This window comes from Haliotis rufescens, unplaced genomic scaffold, assembly GCF_023055435.1.
Source record: "Haliotis rufescens isolate VD_foot unplaced genomic scaffold, xgHalRufe1.0.p SCAF_2, whole genome shotgun sequence".
NCBI classification, from domain to species: Eukaryota; Metazoa; Mollusca; class Gastropoda; order Lepetellida; family Haliotidae; genus Haliotis; species Haliotis rufescens.
Window position 1 is genome coordinate 3,596,490 of NW_025963890.1, and position 20,298 is coordinate 3,616,787.

A 20,298-nucleotide genomic window follows, 5' to 3' on the forward strand; every position below is an offset into this window, starting at 1 on the left:
GGGCACCAGTACTCCACAGTTGATCTGTGTGTGTGTGTGTGTGTGTGGTGCAGGGAACCAGTACACTGTGGTTGACCCAAGTGTGTATTCAGGGTAGAGTAGGGCACCAGTACTCCACAGTTGATCTGTGTGTGTGTGGTGCAGGGAACCAGTACACTGTGGTTGACCCAAGTGTGTATTCAGGGTAGAGTAGGGCACCAGTACTCCACAGTTGATCTGTGTGTGGTGCAGGGAACCAGTACACTGTGGTTGACCCAAGTGTGTATTCAGGGTAGAGTAGGGCACTAGTAGTCCACAGTTGATCTGTGTCTGTGGTGCAGGGAACCAGTACACTGTGGTTGACCCAAGTGTGTATTCAGGGTAGAGTAGGGCACTAGTACTCCGCAGTTGATGTGTGTGTGTGTGGTGCAGGGAACCAGTACACATGGTTGACCCAAGTGTGTATTCAGGGTAGAGTAGGGCACCAGTACTCCACAGTTGATCTGTGTGTGTGTGTGTGTGTGTGTGGTGCAGGGAACCAGTACACTGTGGTTGACCCAAGTGTGTATTCAGGGTAGAGTAGGGCACCAGTACTCCACAGTTGATCTGTGTGTGTGTGTGGTGCAGGGAACCAGTACACTGTGGTTGACCCAAGTGTGTATTCAGGGTAGAGTAGGGCACCAGTACTCCACAGTTGATCTCTGTGTGTGTGGTGCAGGGAACCAGTACACTGTGGTTGACCCAAGTGTGTATTCAGGGTAGAGTAGGGCACTAGTACTCCACAGTTGATCTGTGTGTGTGTGGTGCAGGGAACCAGTACACTGTGGTTGACCCAAGTGTGTATTCAGGGTAGAGTAGGGCACCAGTACTCCACAGTTGATCTGTGTGTGTGGTGCAGGGACTAGTACACTGTGGTTGACCCAAGTGTGTATTCAGGGTAGAGTAGGGCACTAGTACTCCACAGTTGATCTGTGTGTGTGTGGTGCAGGGAACCAGTACACTGTGGTTGACCCAAGTGTGTATTCAGGGTAGAGTAGGGCACTAGTACTCCACAGTTGATCTGTGTGTGTGTGTGGTGCAGGGAACCAGTACACTGTGGTTGACCCAAGTGTGTATTCAGGGTAGAGTAGGGCACCAGTACTCCATAGTTGATCTGTGTGTGTGTGTGTGGTGCAGGGAACCAGTACACTGTGGTTGACCCAAGTGTGTATTCAGGGTAGAGTAGGGCACCAGTACTCCACAGTTGATCTGTGTCTGTGGTGCAGGGAACCAGTACACTGTGGTTGACCCAAGTGTGTATTCAGGGTAGAGTAGGGCACCAGTACTCCACAGTTGATGTGTGTGTGTGTGTGTGTGTGTGTGTGGTGTAGGGCACCAGTACACTGTGGTTGACCCAAGTGTGTATTCAGGGTAGAGTAGGGCACCAGTACTCCACAGTTGATCTGTGTGTGGTGCAGGGAACCAGTACACTGTGGTTGACCCAAGTGTGTATTCAGGGTAGAGTAGGGCACCAGTACTCCACAGTTGATCTGTGTGTGTGTGTGTGTCTGGTGCAGGGAACCAGTACACTGTGGTTGACCCAAGTGTGTATTCAGGGTAGAGTAGGGCACCAGTACTCCACAGTTGATCTGTGTGTGTGTGTGTGTGGTGCAGGGAACCAGTACACTGTGGTTGACCCAAGTGTGTATTCAGGGTAGAGTAGGGCACCAGTACTCCACAGTTGATCTGTGTGTGTGGTGCAGGGACTAGTACACTGTGGTTGACCCAAGTGTGTATTCAGGGTAGAGGAGGGCACTAGTACTCCACAGTTGATCTGTGTGTGTGGTGCAGGGAACCAGTACACTGTGGTTGACCCAAGTGTGTATTCAGGGTAGAGTAGGGCACCAGTACTCCACAGTTGATCTGTGTGTGTGGTGCAGGGACTAGTACACTGTGGTTGACCCAAGTGTGTATTCAGGGTAGAGGAGGGCACTAGTACTCCACAGTTGATCTGTGTGTGTGGTGCAGGGAACCAGTACACTGTGGTTGACCCAAGTGTGTATTCAGGGTAGAGTAGGGCACCAGTACTCCACAGTTGATCTGTGTGTGTGTGTGTGGTGCAGGGAACCAGTACACTGTGGTTGACCCAAGTGTGTATTCAGGGTAGAGTAGGGCACCAGTACTCCACAGTTGATCTGTGTGTGTGGTGCAGGGACTAGTACACTGTGGTTGACCCAAGTGTGTATTCAGGGTAGAGGAGGGCACTAGTACTCCACAGTTGATCTGTGTGTGTGGTGCAGGGAACCAGTACACTGTGGTTGACCCAAGTGTGTATTCAGGGTAGAGTAGGGCACCAGTACTCCACAGTTGATCTGTGTGTGTGTGTGTGGTGCAGGGAACCAGTACACTGTGGTTGACCCAAGTGTGTATTCAGGGTAGAGTAGGGCACCAGTACTCCACAGTTGATCTGTGTGTGTGTGTGTGTGTGTGTGTGTGTGGTGCAGGGAACCAGTACACTGTGGTTGACCCAAGTGTGTATTCAGGGTAGAGTAGGGCACTAGTACTCCACAGTTGATCTGTGTGTGTGGTGCAGGGAACCAGTACACTGTGGTTGACCCAAGTGTGTATTCAGGGTAGAGTAGGGCACCAGTACTCCACAGTTGATCTGTGTGTGTGTGTGTGTCTGGTGCAGGGAACCAGTACACTGTGGTTGACCCAAGTGTGTATTCAGGGTAGAGTAGGGCACTAGTACTCCACAGTTGATCTGTGTGTGTGTGTGTGTGGTGCAGGGAACCAGTACACTGTGGTTGACCCAAGTGTGTATTCAGGGTAGAGTAGGGCACCAGTACTCCACAGTTGATCTGTGTCTGTGGTGCAGGGAACCAGTACACTGTGGTTGACCCAAGTGTGTATTCAGGGTAGAGTAGGGCACCAGTACTCCACAGTTGATCTCTGTGTGTGTGTGTGTGTGGTGCAGGGAACCAGTACACTGTGGTTGACCCAAGGTATGTATTCAGGGTAGAGTAGGGCACTAGTACTCCACAGTTGATCTGTGTGTGTGTGTGTGGTGCAGGGAACCAGTACACTGTGGTTGACCCAAGTGTGTATTCAGGGTAGAGTAGGGCACTAGTACTCCACAGTTGATCTGTGTGTGTGGTGCAGGGAACCAGTACACTGTGGTTGACCCAAGTGTGTATTCAGGGTAGAGTAGGGCACTAGTACTCCACAGTTGATCTGTGTGTGTGGTGCAGGGAACCAGTACACTGTGGTTGACCCAAGTGTGTATTCAGGGTAGAGTAGGGCACTAGTACTCCACAGTTGATCTGTGTGTGTGGTGCAGGGAACCAGTACACTGTGGTTGACCCAAGTGTGTATTCAGGGTAGAGTAGGGCACTAGTACTCCACAGTTGATCTGTGTGTGTGGTGCAGGGAACCAGTACACTGTGGTTGACCCAAGTGTGTATTCAGGGTAGAGTAGGGCACCAGTACTCCACAGTTGATCTGTGTGTGGTGCAGGGAACCAGTACACTGTGGTTGACCCAGGTGTGTATTCAGGGTAGAGTGGGGCACCAGTACTCCACAGTTGATCTGTGTGTGTGTGTGTGTGGTGCAGGGAACCAGTACACTGTGGTTGACCCAAGTGTGTATTCAGGGTAGAGTAGGGCACCAGTACTCCACAGTTGATCTGTGTGTGTGGTGCAGGGAACCAGTACACTGTGGTTGACCCAAGTGTGTATTCAGGGTAGAGTAGGGCACCAGTACTCCACAGTTGATCTGTGTGTGTGTGTGTGGTGCAGGGAACCAGTACACTGTGGTTGACCCAAGTGTGTATTCAGGGTAGAGTAGGGCACCAGTACTCCACAGTTGATGTGTGTGTGTGTGTGTGTGTGTGGTGCAGGGAACCAGTACACTGTGGTTGACCCAAGTGTGTATTCAGGGTAGAGTAGGGCACTAGTACTCCACAGTTGATCTGTGTGTGTGTGTGTGTGTGTGTGGTGCAGGGAACCAGTACACTGTGGTTGACCCAAGTGTGTATTCAGGGTAGAGTAGGGCACTAGTACTCCACAGTTGATCTGTGTGTGTGGTGCAGGGAACCAGTACACTGTGGTTGACCCAAGTGTGTATTCAGGGTAGAGTAGGGCACCAGTACTCCACAGTTGATCTGTGTGTGTGTGTGTGTCTGGTGCAGGGAACCAGTACACTGTGGTTGACCCAAGTGTGTATTCAGGGTAGAGTAGGGCACTAGTACTCCACAGTTGATCTGTGTGTGTGTGTGTGTGGTGCAGGGAACCAGTACACTGTGGTTGACCCAAGTGTGTATTCAGGGTAGAGTAGGGCACCAGTACTCCACAGTTGATCTGTGTCTGTGGTGCAGGGAACCAGTACACTGTGGTTGACCCAAGTGTGTATTCAGGGTAGAGTAGGGCACCAGTACTCCACAGTTGATCTCTGTGTGTGTGTGTGTGTGGTGCAGGGAACCAGTACACTGTGGTTGACCCAAGTGTGTATTCAGGGTAGAGTAGGGCACTAGTACTCCACAGTTGATCTGTGTGTGTGTGTGTGGTGCAGGGAACCAGTACACTGTGGTTGACCCAAGTGTGTATTCAGGGTAGAGTAGGGCACTAGTACTCCACAGTTGATCTGTGTGTGTGGTGCAGGGAACCAGTACACTGTGGTTGACCCAAGTGTGTATTCAGGGTAGAGTAGGGCACTAGTACTCCACAGTTGATCTGTGTGTGTGGTGCAGGGAACCAGTACACTGTGGTTGACCCAAGTGTGTATTCAGGGTAGAGTAGGGCACTAGTACTCCACAGTTGATCTGTGTGTGTGGTGCAGGGAACCAGTACACTGTGGTTGACCCAAGTGTGTATTCAGGGTAGAGTAGGGCACTAGTACTCCACAGTTGATCTGTGTGTGTGGTGCAGGGAACCAGTACACTGTGGTTGACCCAAGTGTGTATTCAGGGTAGAGTAGGGCACCAGTACTCCACAGTTGATCTGTGTGTGGTGCAGGGAACCAGTACACTGTGGTTGACCCAGGTGTGTATTCAGGGTAGAGTGGGGCACCAGTACTCCACAGTTGATCTGTGTGTGTGTGTGTGGTGCAGGGAACCAGTACACTGTGGTTGACCCAAGTGTGTATTCAGGGTAGAGTAGGGCACCAGTACTCCACAGTTGATCTGTGTGTGTGGTGCAGGGAACCAGTACACTGTGGTTGACCCAAGTGTGTATTCAGGGTAGAGTAGGGCACTAGTACTCCACAGTTGATCTGTGTGTGTGGTGCAGGGAACCAGTACACTGTGGTTGACCCAAGTGTGTATTCAGGGTAGAGTAGGGCACCAGTACTCCACAGATGATCTGTGTGTGTGTGTGTGTGTGTGGTGCAGGGAACCAGTACACTGTGGTTGACCCAAGTGTGTATTCAGGGTAGAGTAGGGCACTAGTACTCCACAGTTGATCTGTGTGTGTGTGTGTGTGGTGCAGGGAACCAGTACACTGTGGTTGACCCAAGTGTGTATTCAGGGTAGAGTAGGGCACCAGTACTCCAGCAGTTGATCTGTGTCTGTGGTGCAGGGAACCAGTACACTGTGGTTGACCCAAGTGTGTATTCAGGGTAGAGTAGGGCACCAGTACTCCACAGTTGATCTGTGTGTGTGTGTGTGTGTGTGGTGCAGGGAACCAGTACACTGTGGTTGACCCAAGTGTGTATTCAGGGTAGAGTAGGGCACTAGTACTCCACAGTTGATCTGTGTGTGTGGTGCAGGGAACCAGTACACTGTGGTTGACCCAAGTGTGTATTCAGGGTAGAGTAGGGCACCAGTACTCCACAGTTGATCTGTGTGTGTGTGTGTGGTGCAGGGAACCAGTACACTGTGGTTGACCCAAGTGTGTATTCAGGGTAGAGTAGGGCACCAGTACTCCACAGTTGATCTGTGTGTGTGGTGCAGGGAACCAGTACACTGTGGTTGACCCAAGTGTGTATTCAGGGTAGAGTAGGGCACCAGTACTCCACAGTTGATCTGTGTGTGTGGTGCAGGGAACCAGTACACTGTGGTTGACCCAAGTGTGTATTCAGGGTACAGTTGGGCACTAGTACTCCACAGTTGATCTGTGCGTGTGGTGCAGGGAACCAGTACACTGTGGTTGACCCAAGTGTGTATTCAGGGTAGAGTAGGGCACCAGTACTCCACAGTTGATCTGTGTGTGGTGCAGGGAACCAGTACACTGTGGTTGACCCAGGTGTGTATTCAGGGTAGAGTGGGGCACCAGTACTCCACAGTTGATCTGTGTGTGTGTGTGTGGTGCAGGGAACCAGTACACTGTGGTTGACCCAAGTGTGTATTCAGGGTAGAGTAGGGCACCAGTACTCCACAGTTGATCTGTGTGTGTGGTGCAGGGAACCAGTACACTGTGGTTGACCCAAGTGTGTATTCAGGGTAGAGTAGGGCACTAGTACTCCACAGTTGATCTGTGTGTGTGGTGCAGGGAACCAGTACACTGTGGTTGACCCAAGTGTGTATTCAGGGTAGAGTAGGGCACCAGTACTCCACAGTTGATCTGTGTGTGTGTGTGTGTGTGTGGTGCAGGGAACCAGTACACTGTGGTTGACCCAAGTGTGTATTCAGGGTAGAGTAGGGCACTAGTACTCCACAGTTGATCTGTGTGTGTGTGTGTGTGGTGCAGGGAACCAGTACACTGTGGTTGACCCAAGTGTGTATTCAGGGTAGAGTAGGGCACCAGTACTCCACAGTTGATCTGTGTCTGTGGTGCAGGGAACCAGTACACTGTGGTTGACCCAAGTGTGTATTCAGGGTAGAGTAGGGCACCAGTACTCCACAGTTGATCTGTGTGTGTGTGTGTGTGTGGTGCAGGGAACCAGTACACTGTGGTTGACCCAAGTGTGTATTCAGGGTAGAGTAGGGCACTAGTACTCCACAGTTGATCTGTGTCTGTGGTGCAGGGAACCAGTACACTGTGGTTGACCCAAGTGTGTATTCAGGGTAGAGTAGGGCACCAGTACTCCACAGTTGATCTGTGTGTGTGTGTGTGGTGCAGGGAACCAGTACACTGTGGTTGACCCAAGTGTGTATTCAGGGTAGAGTAGGGCACCAGTACTCCACAGTTGATCTGTGTGTGTGGTGCAGGGAACCAGTACACTGTGGTTGACCCAAGTGTGTATTCAGGGTAGAGTAGGGCACCAGTACCCCACAGTTGATCTGTGTGTGTGGTGCAGGGAACCAGTACACTGTGGTTGACCCAAGTGTGTATTCAGGGTAGAGTAGGGCACTAGTACTCCACAGTTGATCTGTGTGTGTGTGTGTGTGTGTGGTGCAGGGAACCAGTACACTGTGGTTGACCCAAGTGTGTATTCAGGGTAGAGTAGGGCACCAGTACTCCACAGTTGATCTGTGTGTGTGTGTGTGTGTGGTGCAGGGAACCAGTACACTGTGGTTGGCCCAAGTGTGTATTCAGGGTAGAGTAGGGCACTAGTACTCCACAGTTGATCTGTGTGTGTGTGTGTGGTGCAGGGAACCAGTACACTGTGGTTGACCCAAGTGTGTATTCAGGGTAGAGTAGGGCACCAGTACTCCACAGTTGATCTGTGTCTGTGGTGCAGGGAACCAGTACACTGTGGTTGACCCAAGTGTGTATTCAGGGTAGAGTAGGGCACCAGTACTCCACAGTTGATCTGTGTGTGTGTGTGTGTGGTGCAGGGAACCAGTACACTGTGGTTGACCCAAGTGTGTATTCAGGGTAGAGTAGGGCACCAGTACTCCACAGTTGATCTGTGTGTGGTGCAGGGAACCAGTACACTGTGGTTGACCCAAGTGTGTATTCAGGGTAGAGTAGGGCACCAGTACTCCACAGTTGATCTGTGTCTGTGGTGCAGGGAACCAGTACACTGTGGTTGACCCAAGTGTGTATTCAGGGTAGAGTAGGGCACCAGTACTCCACAGTTGATCTGTGTGTGTGTGTGTGTGTGTGGTGCAGGGAACCAGTACACTGTGGTTGACCCAAGTGTGTATTCAGGGTAGAGTAGGGCACCAGTACTCCACAGTTGATCTGTGTCTGTGGTGCAGGGAACCAGTACACTGTGGTTGACCCAAGTGTGTATTCAGGGTAGAGTAGGGCACCAGTACTCCACAGTTGATCTGTGTGTGTGTGTGTGGTGCAGGGAACCAGTACACTGTGGTTGACCCAAGTGTGTATTCAGGGTAGAGTAGGGCACCAGTACTCCACAGTTGATCTGTGTGTGTGGTGCAGGGAACCAGTACACTGTGGTTGACCCAAGTGTGTATTCAGGGTAGAGTAGGGCACCAGTACTCCACAGTTGATCTGTGTGTGTGGTGCAGGGAACCAGTACACTGTGGTTGACCCAAGTGTGTATTCAGGGTAGAGTAGGGCACCAGTACTCCACAGTTGATCTGTGTGTGGTGCAGGGAACCAGTACACTGTGGTTGACCCAAGTGTGTATTCAGGGTAGAGTAGGGCACCAGTACTCCACAGTTGATCTGTGTCTGTGGTGCAGGGAACCAGTACACTGTGGTTGACCCAAGTGTGTATTCAGGGTAGAGTAGGGCACCAGTACTCCACAGTTGATCTGTGTGTGTGTGTGTGTGTGTGGTGCAGGGAACCAGTACACTGTGGTTGACCCAAGTGTGTATTCAGGGTAGAGTAGGGCACCAGTACTCCACAGTTGATCTGTGTCTGTGGTGCAGGGAACCAGTACACTGTGGTTGACCCAAGTGTGTATTCAGGGTAGAGTAGGGCACCAGTACTCCACAGTTGATCTGTGTGTGTGTGTGTGGTGCAGGGAACCAGTACACTGTGGTTGACCCAAGTGTGTATTCAGGGTAGAGTAGGGCACCAGTACTCCACAGTTGATCTGTGTGTGTGGTGCAGGGAACCAGTACACTGTGGTTGACCCAAGTGTGTATTCAGGGTAGAGTAGGGCACCAGTACTCCACAGTTGATCTGTGTGTGTGGTGCAGGGAACCAGTACACTGTGGTTGACCCAAGTGTGTATTCAGGGTAGAGTAGGGCACCAGTTCTCCACAGTTGATCTGTGTGTGTGTGTGTGTGTGGTGCAGGGAACCAGTACACTGTGGTTGACCCAAGTGTGTATTCAGGGTAGAGTAGGGCACTAGTACTCCACAGTTGATCTGTGTCTGTGGTGCAGGGAACCAGTACACTGTGGTTGACCCAAGTGTGTATTCAGGGTAGAGTAGGGCACCAGTACTCCACAGTTGATCTGTGTGTGTGTGTGTGGTGCAGGGAACCAGTACACTGTGGTTGACCCAAGTGTGTATTCAGGGTAGAGTAGGGCACCAGTACTCCACAGTTGATCTGTGTTTGTGTGTGTGTGGTGCAGGGAACCAGTACACTGTGGTTGACCCAAGTGTGTATTCAGGGTAGAGTAGGGCACCAGTACTCCACAGTTGATCTGTGTGTGTGGTGCAGGGAACCAGTACACTGTGGTTGACCCAAGTGTGTATTCAGGGTAGAGTAGGGCACCAGTACTCCACAGTTGATCTGTGTGTGTGGTGCAGGGAACCAGTACACTGTGGTTGACCCAAGTGTGTATTCAGGGTAGAGTAGGGCACTAGTACTCCACAGTTGATCTGTGTGTGTGTGGTGCAGGGAACCAGTACGCTGTGGTTGACCCAAGTGTGTATTCAGCGTAGAGTAGGGCACTAGTACTCCACAGTTGATCTGTGTCTGTGGTGCAGGGAACCAGTACACTGTGGTTGACCCAAGTGTGTATTCAGGGTAGAGTAGGGCACCAGTACTCCACAGTTGATCTGTGTGTGTGTGGTGCAGGGAACCAGTACACTGTGGTTGACCCAAGTGTGTATTCAGGGTAGAGTAGGGCACCAGTACTCCACAGTTGATCTGTGTCTGTGGTGCAGGGAACCAGTACACTGTGGTTGACCCAAGTGTGTATTCAGGGTAGAGTAGGGCACCAGTACTCCACAGTTGATCTGTGTGTGTGGTGCAGGGAACCAGTACACTGTGGTTGACCCAAGTGTGTATTCAGGGTAGAGTAGGGCACTAGTACTCCACAGTTGATCTGTGTGTGTGTGGTGCAGGGAACCAGTACGCTGTGGTTGACCCAAGTGTGTATTCAGGGTAGAGTAGGGCACCAGTACTCCACAGTTGATGTGTGTGTGTGGTGCAGGGAACCAGTACACTGTGGTTGACCCAAGTGTGTATTCAGGGTAGAGTAGGGCACTAGTACTCCACAGTTGATCTGTGTGTGTGTGTGTGTGTGGTGCAGGGAACCAGTACACTGTGGTTGACCCAAGTGTGTATTCAGGGTAGAGTAGGGCACCAGTACTCCACAGTTGATCTGTGTGTGTGTGTGTGTGTGGTGCAGGGAACCAGTACACTGTGGTTGACCCAAGTGTGTATTCAGGGTAGAGTAGGGCACCAGTACTCCACAGTTGATGTGTGTGTGTGGTGCAGGGAACCAGTACACTGTGGTTGACCCAAGTGTGTATTCAGGGTAGAGTAGGGCACCAGTACTCCACAGTTGATCTGTGTGTGTGTGGTGCAGGGAACCAGTACACTGTGGTTGACCCAAGTGTGTATTCAGGGTAGAGTAGGGCACCAGTACTCCACAGTTGATCTGTGTGTGTGGTGCAGGGAACCAGTACACTGTGGTTGATCCAAGTGTGTATTCAGGGTAGAGTAGGACACCAGTACTCCACAGTTGATCTGTGTCTGTGGTGCAGGGAACCAGTACACTGTGGTTGACCCAAGTGTGTATTCAGGGTAGAGTAGGGCACCAGTACTCCACAGTTGATCTGTGTGTGTGGTGCAGGGAACCAGTACACTGTGGTTGATCCAAGTGTGTATTCAGGGTAGAGTAGGGCACCAGTACTCCACAGTTGATCTGTGTGCGTGGTGCAGGGAACCAGTACACTGTGGTTGACCCAAGTGTGTATATATCATGTATTGAGTCAGTTACTCAAACTGTTTTGATGGTCACAAGCATTTCCAGTTGATGAGGGTCAGTGTGTTTCAAATATTTGATTGGAGTGAAATAGATTTTGTCATGAATATGGGAATGGTTTATGATAAAACCTGCCAATCAATGTGTTACCAGAGTGCTGAAGCCCTTCATTCGTCGCGACCATGAGACCAAGCCCCTCAAGATGAGGCTCCTGGAGGAGATTGTGGCATACCCACACAGGTGAGACATGTTACCCACACAGGTGTGAAATGTTACCCTCACAGGTGTGAAATGTTACCCATAAAGGTGAGACATACTTCACAAACAGGTTAGATATACTACCCAATCAGGTGAGACTTGTTACCTACACAGGTGAGACATTTTACCGACACCGGTAATGAGACATGTTAGCCACACAGGTAAGACATGTTACCCATAAAGGTGAGACATACTACCCACACAGGTGAGACATACTACCCACACAGGTGAGACGTGTTACCCACACAGGTGAGACATGTTACCCATACAGGTGAGACATACTACCCACACAGGTGAGACATGTTACCCACACAGGTGAGACATGTTACCCACACAGGAGAGACATGTTACCCACACAGGTGAGACATAACAATCGGCTGAGGTGAGACATGTTACCCACACAAGTGAGACTTGTTACCCACACAGGTGAGATTTACTATCCACACAGGTGAGACATGTTACCCACACAGGTTAGATATACTACCCAATCAGGTGAGACTTGTTACCCACACAGGTGAGATTTACTATCCACACAGGTGGGACATGTTACCCATACAGGTGAGACTTGTTACCCATACAGGTGAGATTTACTATCCACACAGGTGGGACATGTTACCCACACAGGTGAGACATGTTACCCACACAGGTGAGACTTGTTACCCATACAGGTGAGATTTACTATCCACACAGGTGGGACATGTTACCCACACAGGTGAGACATGTAACCCACACAGGTGAGACATGTTACCCACACAGGTGAAAAATGTAACCCACACAGGTGAGACATGTTACCCACACAAGCGAAACTTGTTACCCACACAGGTGAAAAATGTAACCCACACAGGTGAGACATGTTACCCACACAGGTAAGATATACTACCCAATCAGGTGAGACTTGTTACCCACACAGGTGAGATTTACTATCCACACAGGTGGGACATGTTACCCACACAGGTGAGACTTGTTACCCATACAGGTGAGATTTACTATCCACACTGGTGGGACATGTTACCCACACAGGTGAGACATGTAACCCACACAGGTGAGACATGTTACCCACACAGGTTAGATATACTACCCAATCAGGTGAGACTTGTTACCCACACAGGTGAGACATGTTACCCACACAGGTGTGAAATGTTACCCTCACAGGTGTGAAATGTTACCCATAAAGGTGAGACATACTTCACAAACAGGTTAGATATACTACCCAATCAGGTGAGACTTGTTACCTACACAGGTGAGACATTTTACCGACACCGGTAATGAGACATGTTAGCCACACAGGTAAGACATGTTACCCATAAAGGTGAGACATACTACCCACACAGGTGAGACATACTACCCACACAGGTGAGACATGTTACCCACACAGGTGAGACATGTTACCCATACAGGTGAGACATACTACCCACACAGGTGAGACATGTTACCCACACAGGTGAGACATGTTACCCACACAGGAGAGACATGTTACCCACACAGGTGAGACATAACAATCGGCTGAGGTGAGACATGTTACCCACACAAGTGAGACTTGTTACCCACACAGGTGAGATTTACTATCCACACAGGTGAGACATGTTACCCACACAGGTTAGATATACTACCCAATCAGGTGAGACTTGTTACCCACACAGGTGAGATTTACTATCCACACAGGTGGGACATGTTACCCATACAGGTGAGACTTGTTACCCATACAGGTGAGATTTACTATCCACACAGGTGGGACATGTTACCCACACAGGTGAGACATGTTACCCACACAGGTGAGACTTGTTACCCATACAGGTGAGATTTACTATCCACACAGGTGGGACATGTTACCCACACAGGTGAGACATGTAACCCACACAGGTGAGACATGTTACCCACACAGGTGAAAAATGTAACCCACACAGGTGAGACATGTTACCCACACAAGCGAAACTTGTTACCCACACAGGTGAAAAATGTAACCCACACAGGTGAGACATGTTACCCACACAGGTAAGATATACTACCCAATCAGGTGAGACTTGTTACCCACACAGGTGAGATTTACTATCCACACAGGTGGGACATGTTACCCACACAGGTGAGACTTGTTACCCATACAGGTGAGATTTACTATCCACACTGGTGGGACATGTTACCCACACAGGTGAGACATGTAACCCACACAGGTGAGACATGTTACCCACATAGGTTAGATATACTACCCAATCAGGTGAGACTTGTTACCCACACAGGTGAGACATGTTACCCACACAGGTGAGACATGTTACCCACACAGGTTAGATATACTACCCAATCAGGTGAGACTTGTTACCCACACAGGTGAGACATTTTACACACACAGGTGAGATTTACTATCCACACAGGTGGGACATGTTACCCACACAGGTGAGACATGTAACCCACACAGGTGAGACATGTTACCCACACAGGTTAGATATACTACCCAATCAGGTGAGACTTGTTACCCACACAGGAGAGACATGTTACCCACACAGGTGAGACATGTTACCCACACAGGTGAGACATGTTACCCACACAGGTGAGACATATTACCCACACAGGTGAGACATGTTACCCATACAGGTGAGATTTACTATCCACACAGGTGGGACATGTTACCCACACAGGTGAGACATGTAACCCACACAGGTGAGACATGTTACCCACACAGGTTAGATATACTACCCAATCAGGTGAGACTTGTTACCCACACAGTTGAGACATGTCACCCATACAGGTGAGACATAACTATCGGCTGAGGTGAGACATGTTACACACACAGGTGAGACATGTTACCCACACAGGTGAGACATACTACCCACACAGGTGAGACATGTTACCCACACAGGTGAGACATGTTACCCAAGCAGGTGAGACATACTACCCAGACAGGTGAGACATACTACCCACACAGGTGAGACATGTTACCCACACAGGTGAGACATGTTACCCACACAGGTAAGACATACTACCCACACAGGTGAGACATACTACCCACACAGGTGAGACATGTTACCCACACAGGTGAGACATGTTACCCACACAGGTTAGACATACTACCCACACAGGTGAGACATACTACCCACACAGGTGAGACATGTTACCCACACAGGTGAGACATGTTACCCACACAGGTGAGACATGTTACCAACACAGGTGAGACATGTTACCCACACAGGTGTGACATGTTACCCACACAGGTGAGACATGTTACCCACACAGGTGAGACATGTTACCCACACAGGTGAGACATGTTACCCCCACAGGTGAGACATACTACCCACACAGGTGAGACATGTTACCCACACAGGTGAGACATGTTACCCACACAGGTGAGACATACTACCCACACAGATGAGACATACTACCCACACAGGTGAGACATGTCACCCATACAGGTGAGACATACTACCCACACGGGTGAGACATACTACCCACACAGGTGAGACATGTCACCCATACAGGTGAGACATACTACCCACACAGGAGAGACATACTACCCACACAGGAGAGACATGTTACCCACACAGGTGAGACATACTACCCACACAGGTGAGACATGTTACCCACACAGGTGAGACATGTCACCCATACAGGAGAGACATACTACCCACACAGGAGAGACATACTACCCACACAGGAGAGACATGTTACCCACACAGGTGAGACATGTTACCCATACAGGTGAGACATGTTACCCACACAGGTGAGACATGTCACCCATACAGGTGAGACATACTACTCACACAGGTGAGACATGTCACCCATACAGGTGAGACATACTACCCACACAGGTGAGACATGTTACCCACACAGGTGAGACATACTACCAAAAAGGTGAGACATGTTACCCACACAGGTGAGACATGTTACCCACACAGGTGAGACATACTACTCATAACAGGTGAGACATGTCACCCATACAGGTGAGACATACTACCCACACAGGTGAGACATGTTACCCACACAGGTGAGACATACTACCAAAAAGGTGAGACATGTTACCCACACAGGTGAGACATGTTACCCACACAGGTGAGACATACTACTCATAACAGGTGAGACATGTCACCCATACAGGTGAGACATACTACCCACACAGGAGAGACATACTACCCACACAGGAGAGACATGTTACCCACACAGGTGAGACATACTACCCACACAGGTGAGACATGTTACCCACACAGGTGAGACATGTCACCCATACAGGAGAGACATACTACCCACACAGGAGAGACATACTACCCACACAGGAGAGACATGTTACCCACACAGGTGAGACATACTACCCACACAGGTGAGACATACTACCCAAACAGGTGAGACATACTACCCACACAGGTGAGACATACTACCCACACAGGTGAGACATACTACCCACACAGGTGAGACATACTATCAGGAGAGGTGAGTGATTCTGTCTGCACAGTTCCCCTGTGTACAATGTCGTCTATAATGTCGTCTACAATGTCACACACACTGCCTACTTTGTCTTCAGTGATGACTCATCATGGCAACCACCTCCCTCTCCCCCCATCGACTACTGCTACGTCCGACCGCAACATATACCATCCGTCAACACACTGTGCAGGGAGTTCTTCTGGCCAGGGATAGACTGTAAGTCTAAAGGAGTAGTCTCACTTTAACACTTTGTGTTTTCAATAAATGGAATTCATGGTGTGATCATGTTAAGGCTAAAAAATAATAGTCTTTGGTTTTCAAAAAAATATAAAAATCCTAATACTTACATGCAATGCACACAAAAAAATTGAAAATGGAAACCAAAACCAAACGTGCAATGAACTATTTGATGATGTGGGCAGTGCCTGAGAACCAAGACTTTTATTTTTTTCGCCTAACATATACATTATTATATATTAGATACACATACATTATCTATTAGATTTTCACATGATTTTACGTTTAAATGTGAGCCAGAGACTTCATTTTATATATATATGGAAGAGACCAGCTTGATTCACAGTTTCTGGTCATTATTTATTAAGTTTTCACCTAAATTTATGTTTAAATGTGAGTCGGAGACATTATATTTTTGATGTATGCAGTATATCACACAGTTTTTGGTCTATTTGTTCTAATTGTCTAAGGAGTCACGGGTGGCCCAGATGTCAAAGGTGCCACAATTTGCTGTGCAGAGTAGTGTCCATTTTGATCGTGTGTTTGAATCCCAGATTCACCTTGACAATGTTCCTGGCTTTTGCAACACCATTCCTGTGGTTATGAAACTGTCACATCACGCTGACACGCCATGATATAACTGACATTCTGTTCAAGGGGGTCGCTAAAGCCACCTCACTCACACGACATGTCTACAACTGTTTCAGTGTCTGAGTGTCTCCAGTACCCTGACTTCAGCTGTGTAGTTCTCTACAGGTAATTTGCAAGTTTGTCATTATCTCACAATTGTGTCATAACTCTCAGGTATGCCTTAATGTCAAAGACAATGCAAGTAGGACCGCCTACATGGTCTAGTGGTGGAGCGTCCATCTGCGGAGCGGAACGTCTGGGATTCAATCCCCAGCCATGTCATGTTTAAGATGTTAAAAGATGGTACTTGTTGTTACCCTGCCTGGCGCTCTGCATTAAGGGTTGAAAAAAAGGACTGGTCGGTATACCATGTCTGAGTGGGGTATTCATGTCAAACTGCGGCATGGTATCTCAGTGAGCTAGTAGACACACACACACGTGGATGCACGTCGCTATATAAGTGCAATAATCTTGGACATGACGTTAAACCTCATGTCACCTCACCTCACCAGTGCTAGTAGCTTGTTTCTCAAGTCCACCTGAAACACAACTACCATATCAACACAAGCAATCTGACAGCAGCAGGTTATATTCCGACAGCAGACTAACCCACCTACTCTCAGTTTAAAGAAGGATGTACTTTTCTTCAGGAAAGTGATCATCGGCTTTGCGTTCATGGTTCCGGATGTGAAGTACAACGAGGCGTACATTTCATTCATCTTCGTCCATCCAGAGTGGCGGGGAGCAGGCATTGCGAGCTTCATGCTCTACCATCTCATTCAGGTGAGGATTAATGATTAGGCTTAAAAAAATATAAAAGAATTGGTTCTCAGGCAAAGACTTCTAAAAATATAGTGCAGGCGGACGGTGTACCATCAACTTGGGAAAGAGCCGCCCTACATAAACAAGCAAGCAAACTCCTTTTGCCGCCTAACGAAACGTGCTGCGGAGTTTATGATGCGGGGGTAGCCTGAGAATCAAGACTATTATTTTTTTTAGCCTTGTTGTGTTATATTTAAAGTTATCAATGACCTGTGAGGATTTTGGGTTAGAACTGGTCCCTAACAACGTACGCTTGTCATAAGAGGCGATTTAAATGGATCAGGTGGTTAGTCTGACTAAGTTATGTCATGGTACCCTGTCGTTAAGTTGTTGTCTTTGATGACATCAACTGTTGACTGCATATCTAGGTGAGCAGCATTGCCGTGGCATTATTTTTAATTTTTTTATAAATGAGATTTGTGTTCTGTCAAAAAGTTGTCTCGGATTTACAAAGTTCTCCACAGACCTTTGGTCTGTTTTTTGTCCAAGTTTCCAAGTTCTGCAGGACAATTATAGTCATCTTTAGTTGGGGTATGCAATTATTGTCACTTATCGTCATTTGGAATATTTAGGCAGTCTCGACTTAATGATACAGCATATCTATATTGAGAATCAACAGAACTAGTGTCTCGATTAATGTCTTGATAGTGAATTCATGTTGTTGATGTTGTAGACGTGTATGGGGAAGGATGTCACCCTCCACGTGTCGGCCACCAACACCGCCATGATGCTGTACCAAAAGTTTGGCTTCAAGACAGAGGAGTTTATTCTGGACTTCTACGACAAATACTATCCCATCGACACCCGGGAGTGTAAACACGCTTTCTTTCTCAGACTCAGGAGATGAATAAATTGTTTTTTCTTACTTCATGTAACTTCGTGTTTGTTTGTTTGTTTGCTTGTTGTTTAACGCAGGACTCAGCAATGTTCCGGCTATATGACGTCAGTCTGTATATAATCAATTCTGGACCAGACAATCCAGTGATTGACATCATGAGCATCGATCCACGCAATTGGGATCGATGACATGCATCGATCAATTCAGTGAGCCTGACCACCCGATCCCTTTAGTCGCCTCTTACGACAAGCATGGGTTACTGAAGACAGATCTTCAAGGGTCTTGTCACCTCTTAAGACCAACATAGATTGGTTGGAACCAATTCTGTCCCGGATTCTCCACGAGGGAACTGATTTGGGTTAGTGAGAGAGTGATTATGGTTTAATGCCATGTACAGCAATATTCCAGCAGGGTCTTACACATCATTCACATGTGTCCGGACTAGTAGAAGCAGCCACACACACACACACGTGCATGTACGTCGCTCTATAAGTGCAATAATCTTGGACGCGACGTTAAAACCCCATTTCACCTCACCTCAGCTCACCTCACCTCATTCACATGTGGGGAATCAAACAAGGGTCTTCACATGACAAGCAAACAACTTATCCACTGTGATTCCCCACTTCTGATTTGGGTCAACATTCTGCATAACATTTGTCACAGATCCAAATACTGTTCATATACATGGATATGTACATAAACTTTTTGCAATTGACACTGCATCTATAGATGATCTGTGGGTGGCCTTTAAGTAACTGAAGATGCTCTGTTATCCCCTCATTATAATCAGATCTTAGTTCTCACTACTGCTAAACAAAGATCTAAGGACATCTCATTACGGGTCACGTCAGACCGACCTTTGGCAAATTTTGACCAACCAATGGAATGACTGACAAGAAGTTGACATTAACCAATTGAAGGCAGCTTTCTCATGCTTTATGGCACTAGTTTTGAAAGTGACGACTACGCTTTGAAACACATTTTGCCAAATTCTCGATGAGAAATTTGAAAACGGAAAAAATGGACATTCTGGAATGGCTAATAGATGGCCTTGATTGTATATATTCTGTCATAAAGCCTGTATATATACTGAGAGGCACAAATAACGCATACTCAAATTTAAGTGTCAATAATTTTTTACTGAAATGAAATATACAACTGACAATCAATACAAATGACTAAAGATTACACTGATGAATTTCATGAACAGTTACTGTGTGACAAAGAATTAATATCTATGAAAATGACGTCAAAGGCGAGTGGTGTCAATAACGAGTGTGTTCTCCTTGGGCAGCAATGCACGCTTGAAGCCGGCGAGGCATTGAGAGACACAGTCGACGAATTGCAGCCTGAGGAATACGTCTCCAATGATGCAGACACAGACTCAGACACAGACTCCAAGCCAACCAGTCTTTGTTTTATCCCCTTAATGGAGTAGGAAAACAAGTACCATCTCTTACCATCATTTTGTATGACGTGGCCAGTGATCCTTGGTCGACAGAATTGTGTGCTTTTCTGTGCATGCTACGGCCCAGTTAAAATTGGTAACATTTCTTTTTGCTTGTAGTTCTTGTATCATTAGCCAAGTGCTACTGTGACAGGATTTCATGCACCGTGAAAAGACTAAAGTACCATGAGCGTGTTTCCTGCCACTTTGAACATTTCAGTTACTTCACAGAGTTTAAGCTTGATGTGGGAGGAAAGCCTGACGTGATACAGGTCTTAGATGTTTACCACTTTTGGGTTTGTTTGTTTGTTGTTAACACCGCACTCAGCAATATTCCAGCTATATGACAGCGGTCTGTAAGTAATCAAGTCTGGACTAGACAATCCAGTGATTGACAACATGAGTACCAAAAGTACCACTTTTGTGAAACCCATGCCATTGGGTAAGGTGCTGACAAACCTTGGAACATAAAGGTACTTTTCAAGTGAGAGAGTGATTTAGTGAGATCCCCTGCATCACTGTTCTGCAAATGATCTGACTTTACAGTTTAGTGTGATCAAGTATCCGCTCATCCAGAGTGCAAGGATCAACACTCCATCATCTGCAGTGGAATGTGAGTGAGTTGGGTTTAATGCTGCTTTGAACAGTTTTCCAGTCATATCACGGAATGTCAGCTTAATGTGGGAGGAAAGCCTGAAGTGATGCAGGTCTCAGACGTGGTAAAACCCACAAGCACGGAATG

General features: G+C 48.1%; 1 protein-coding gene across 3 annotated transcripts in view; it reads left to right on the forward strand.

Moving 5' to 3' along the window:
• LOC124114523 (cysteine-rich protein 2-binding protein-like) overlaps window positions 1-18,138 on the forward strand; it is a 41,034-nt gene extending 22,896 nt beyond the window's left edge. For all 3 annotated transcript variants that reach the window (XM_048399511.1, XM_048399512.1, XM_048399513.1), the window contains exons 14-18: window positions 11,068-11,154; window positions 15,677-15,795; window positions 16,524-16,572; window positions 17,097-17,229; window positions 17,942-18,138. In XM_048399511.1, coding sequence (XP_048255468.1) covers window positions 11,068-11,154; window positions 15,677-15,795; window positions 16,524-16,572; window positions 17,097-17,229; window positions 17,942-18,115 — 562 coding nt within the window. In that variant the 3' untranslated portion in view covers window positions 18,116-18,138. The remainder of the gene's footprint in view (window positions 1-11,067; window positions 11,155-15,676; window positions 15,796-16,523; window positions 16,573-17,096; window positions 17,230-17,941) is intronic.
• The last annotated feature ends 2,160 nt before the right edge of the window (window positions 18,139-20,298 follow it).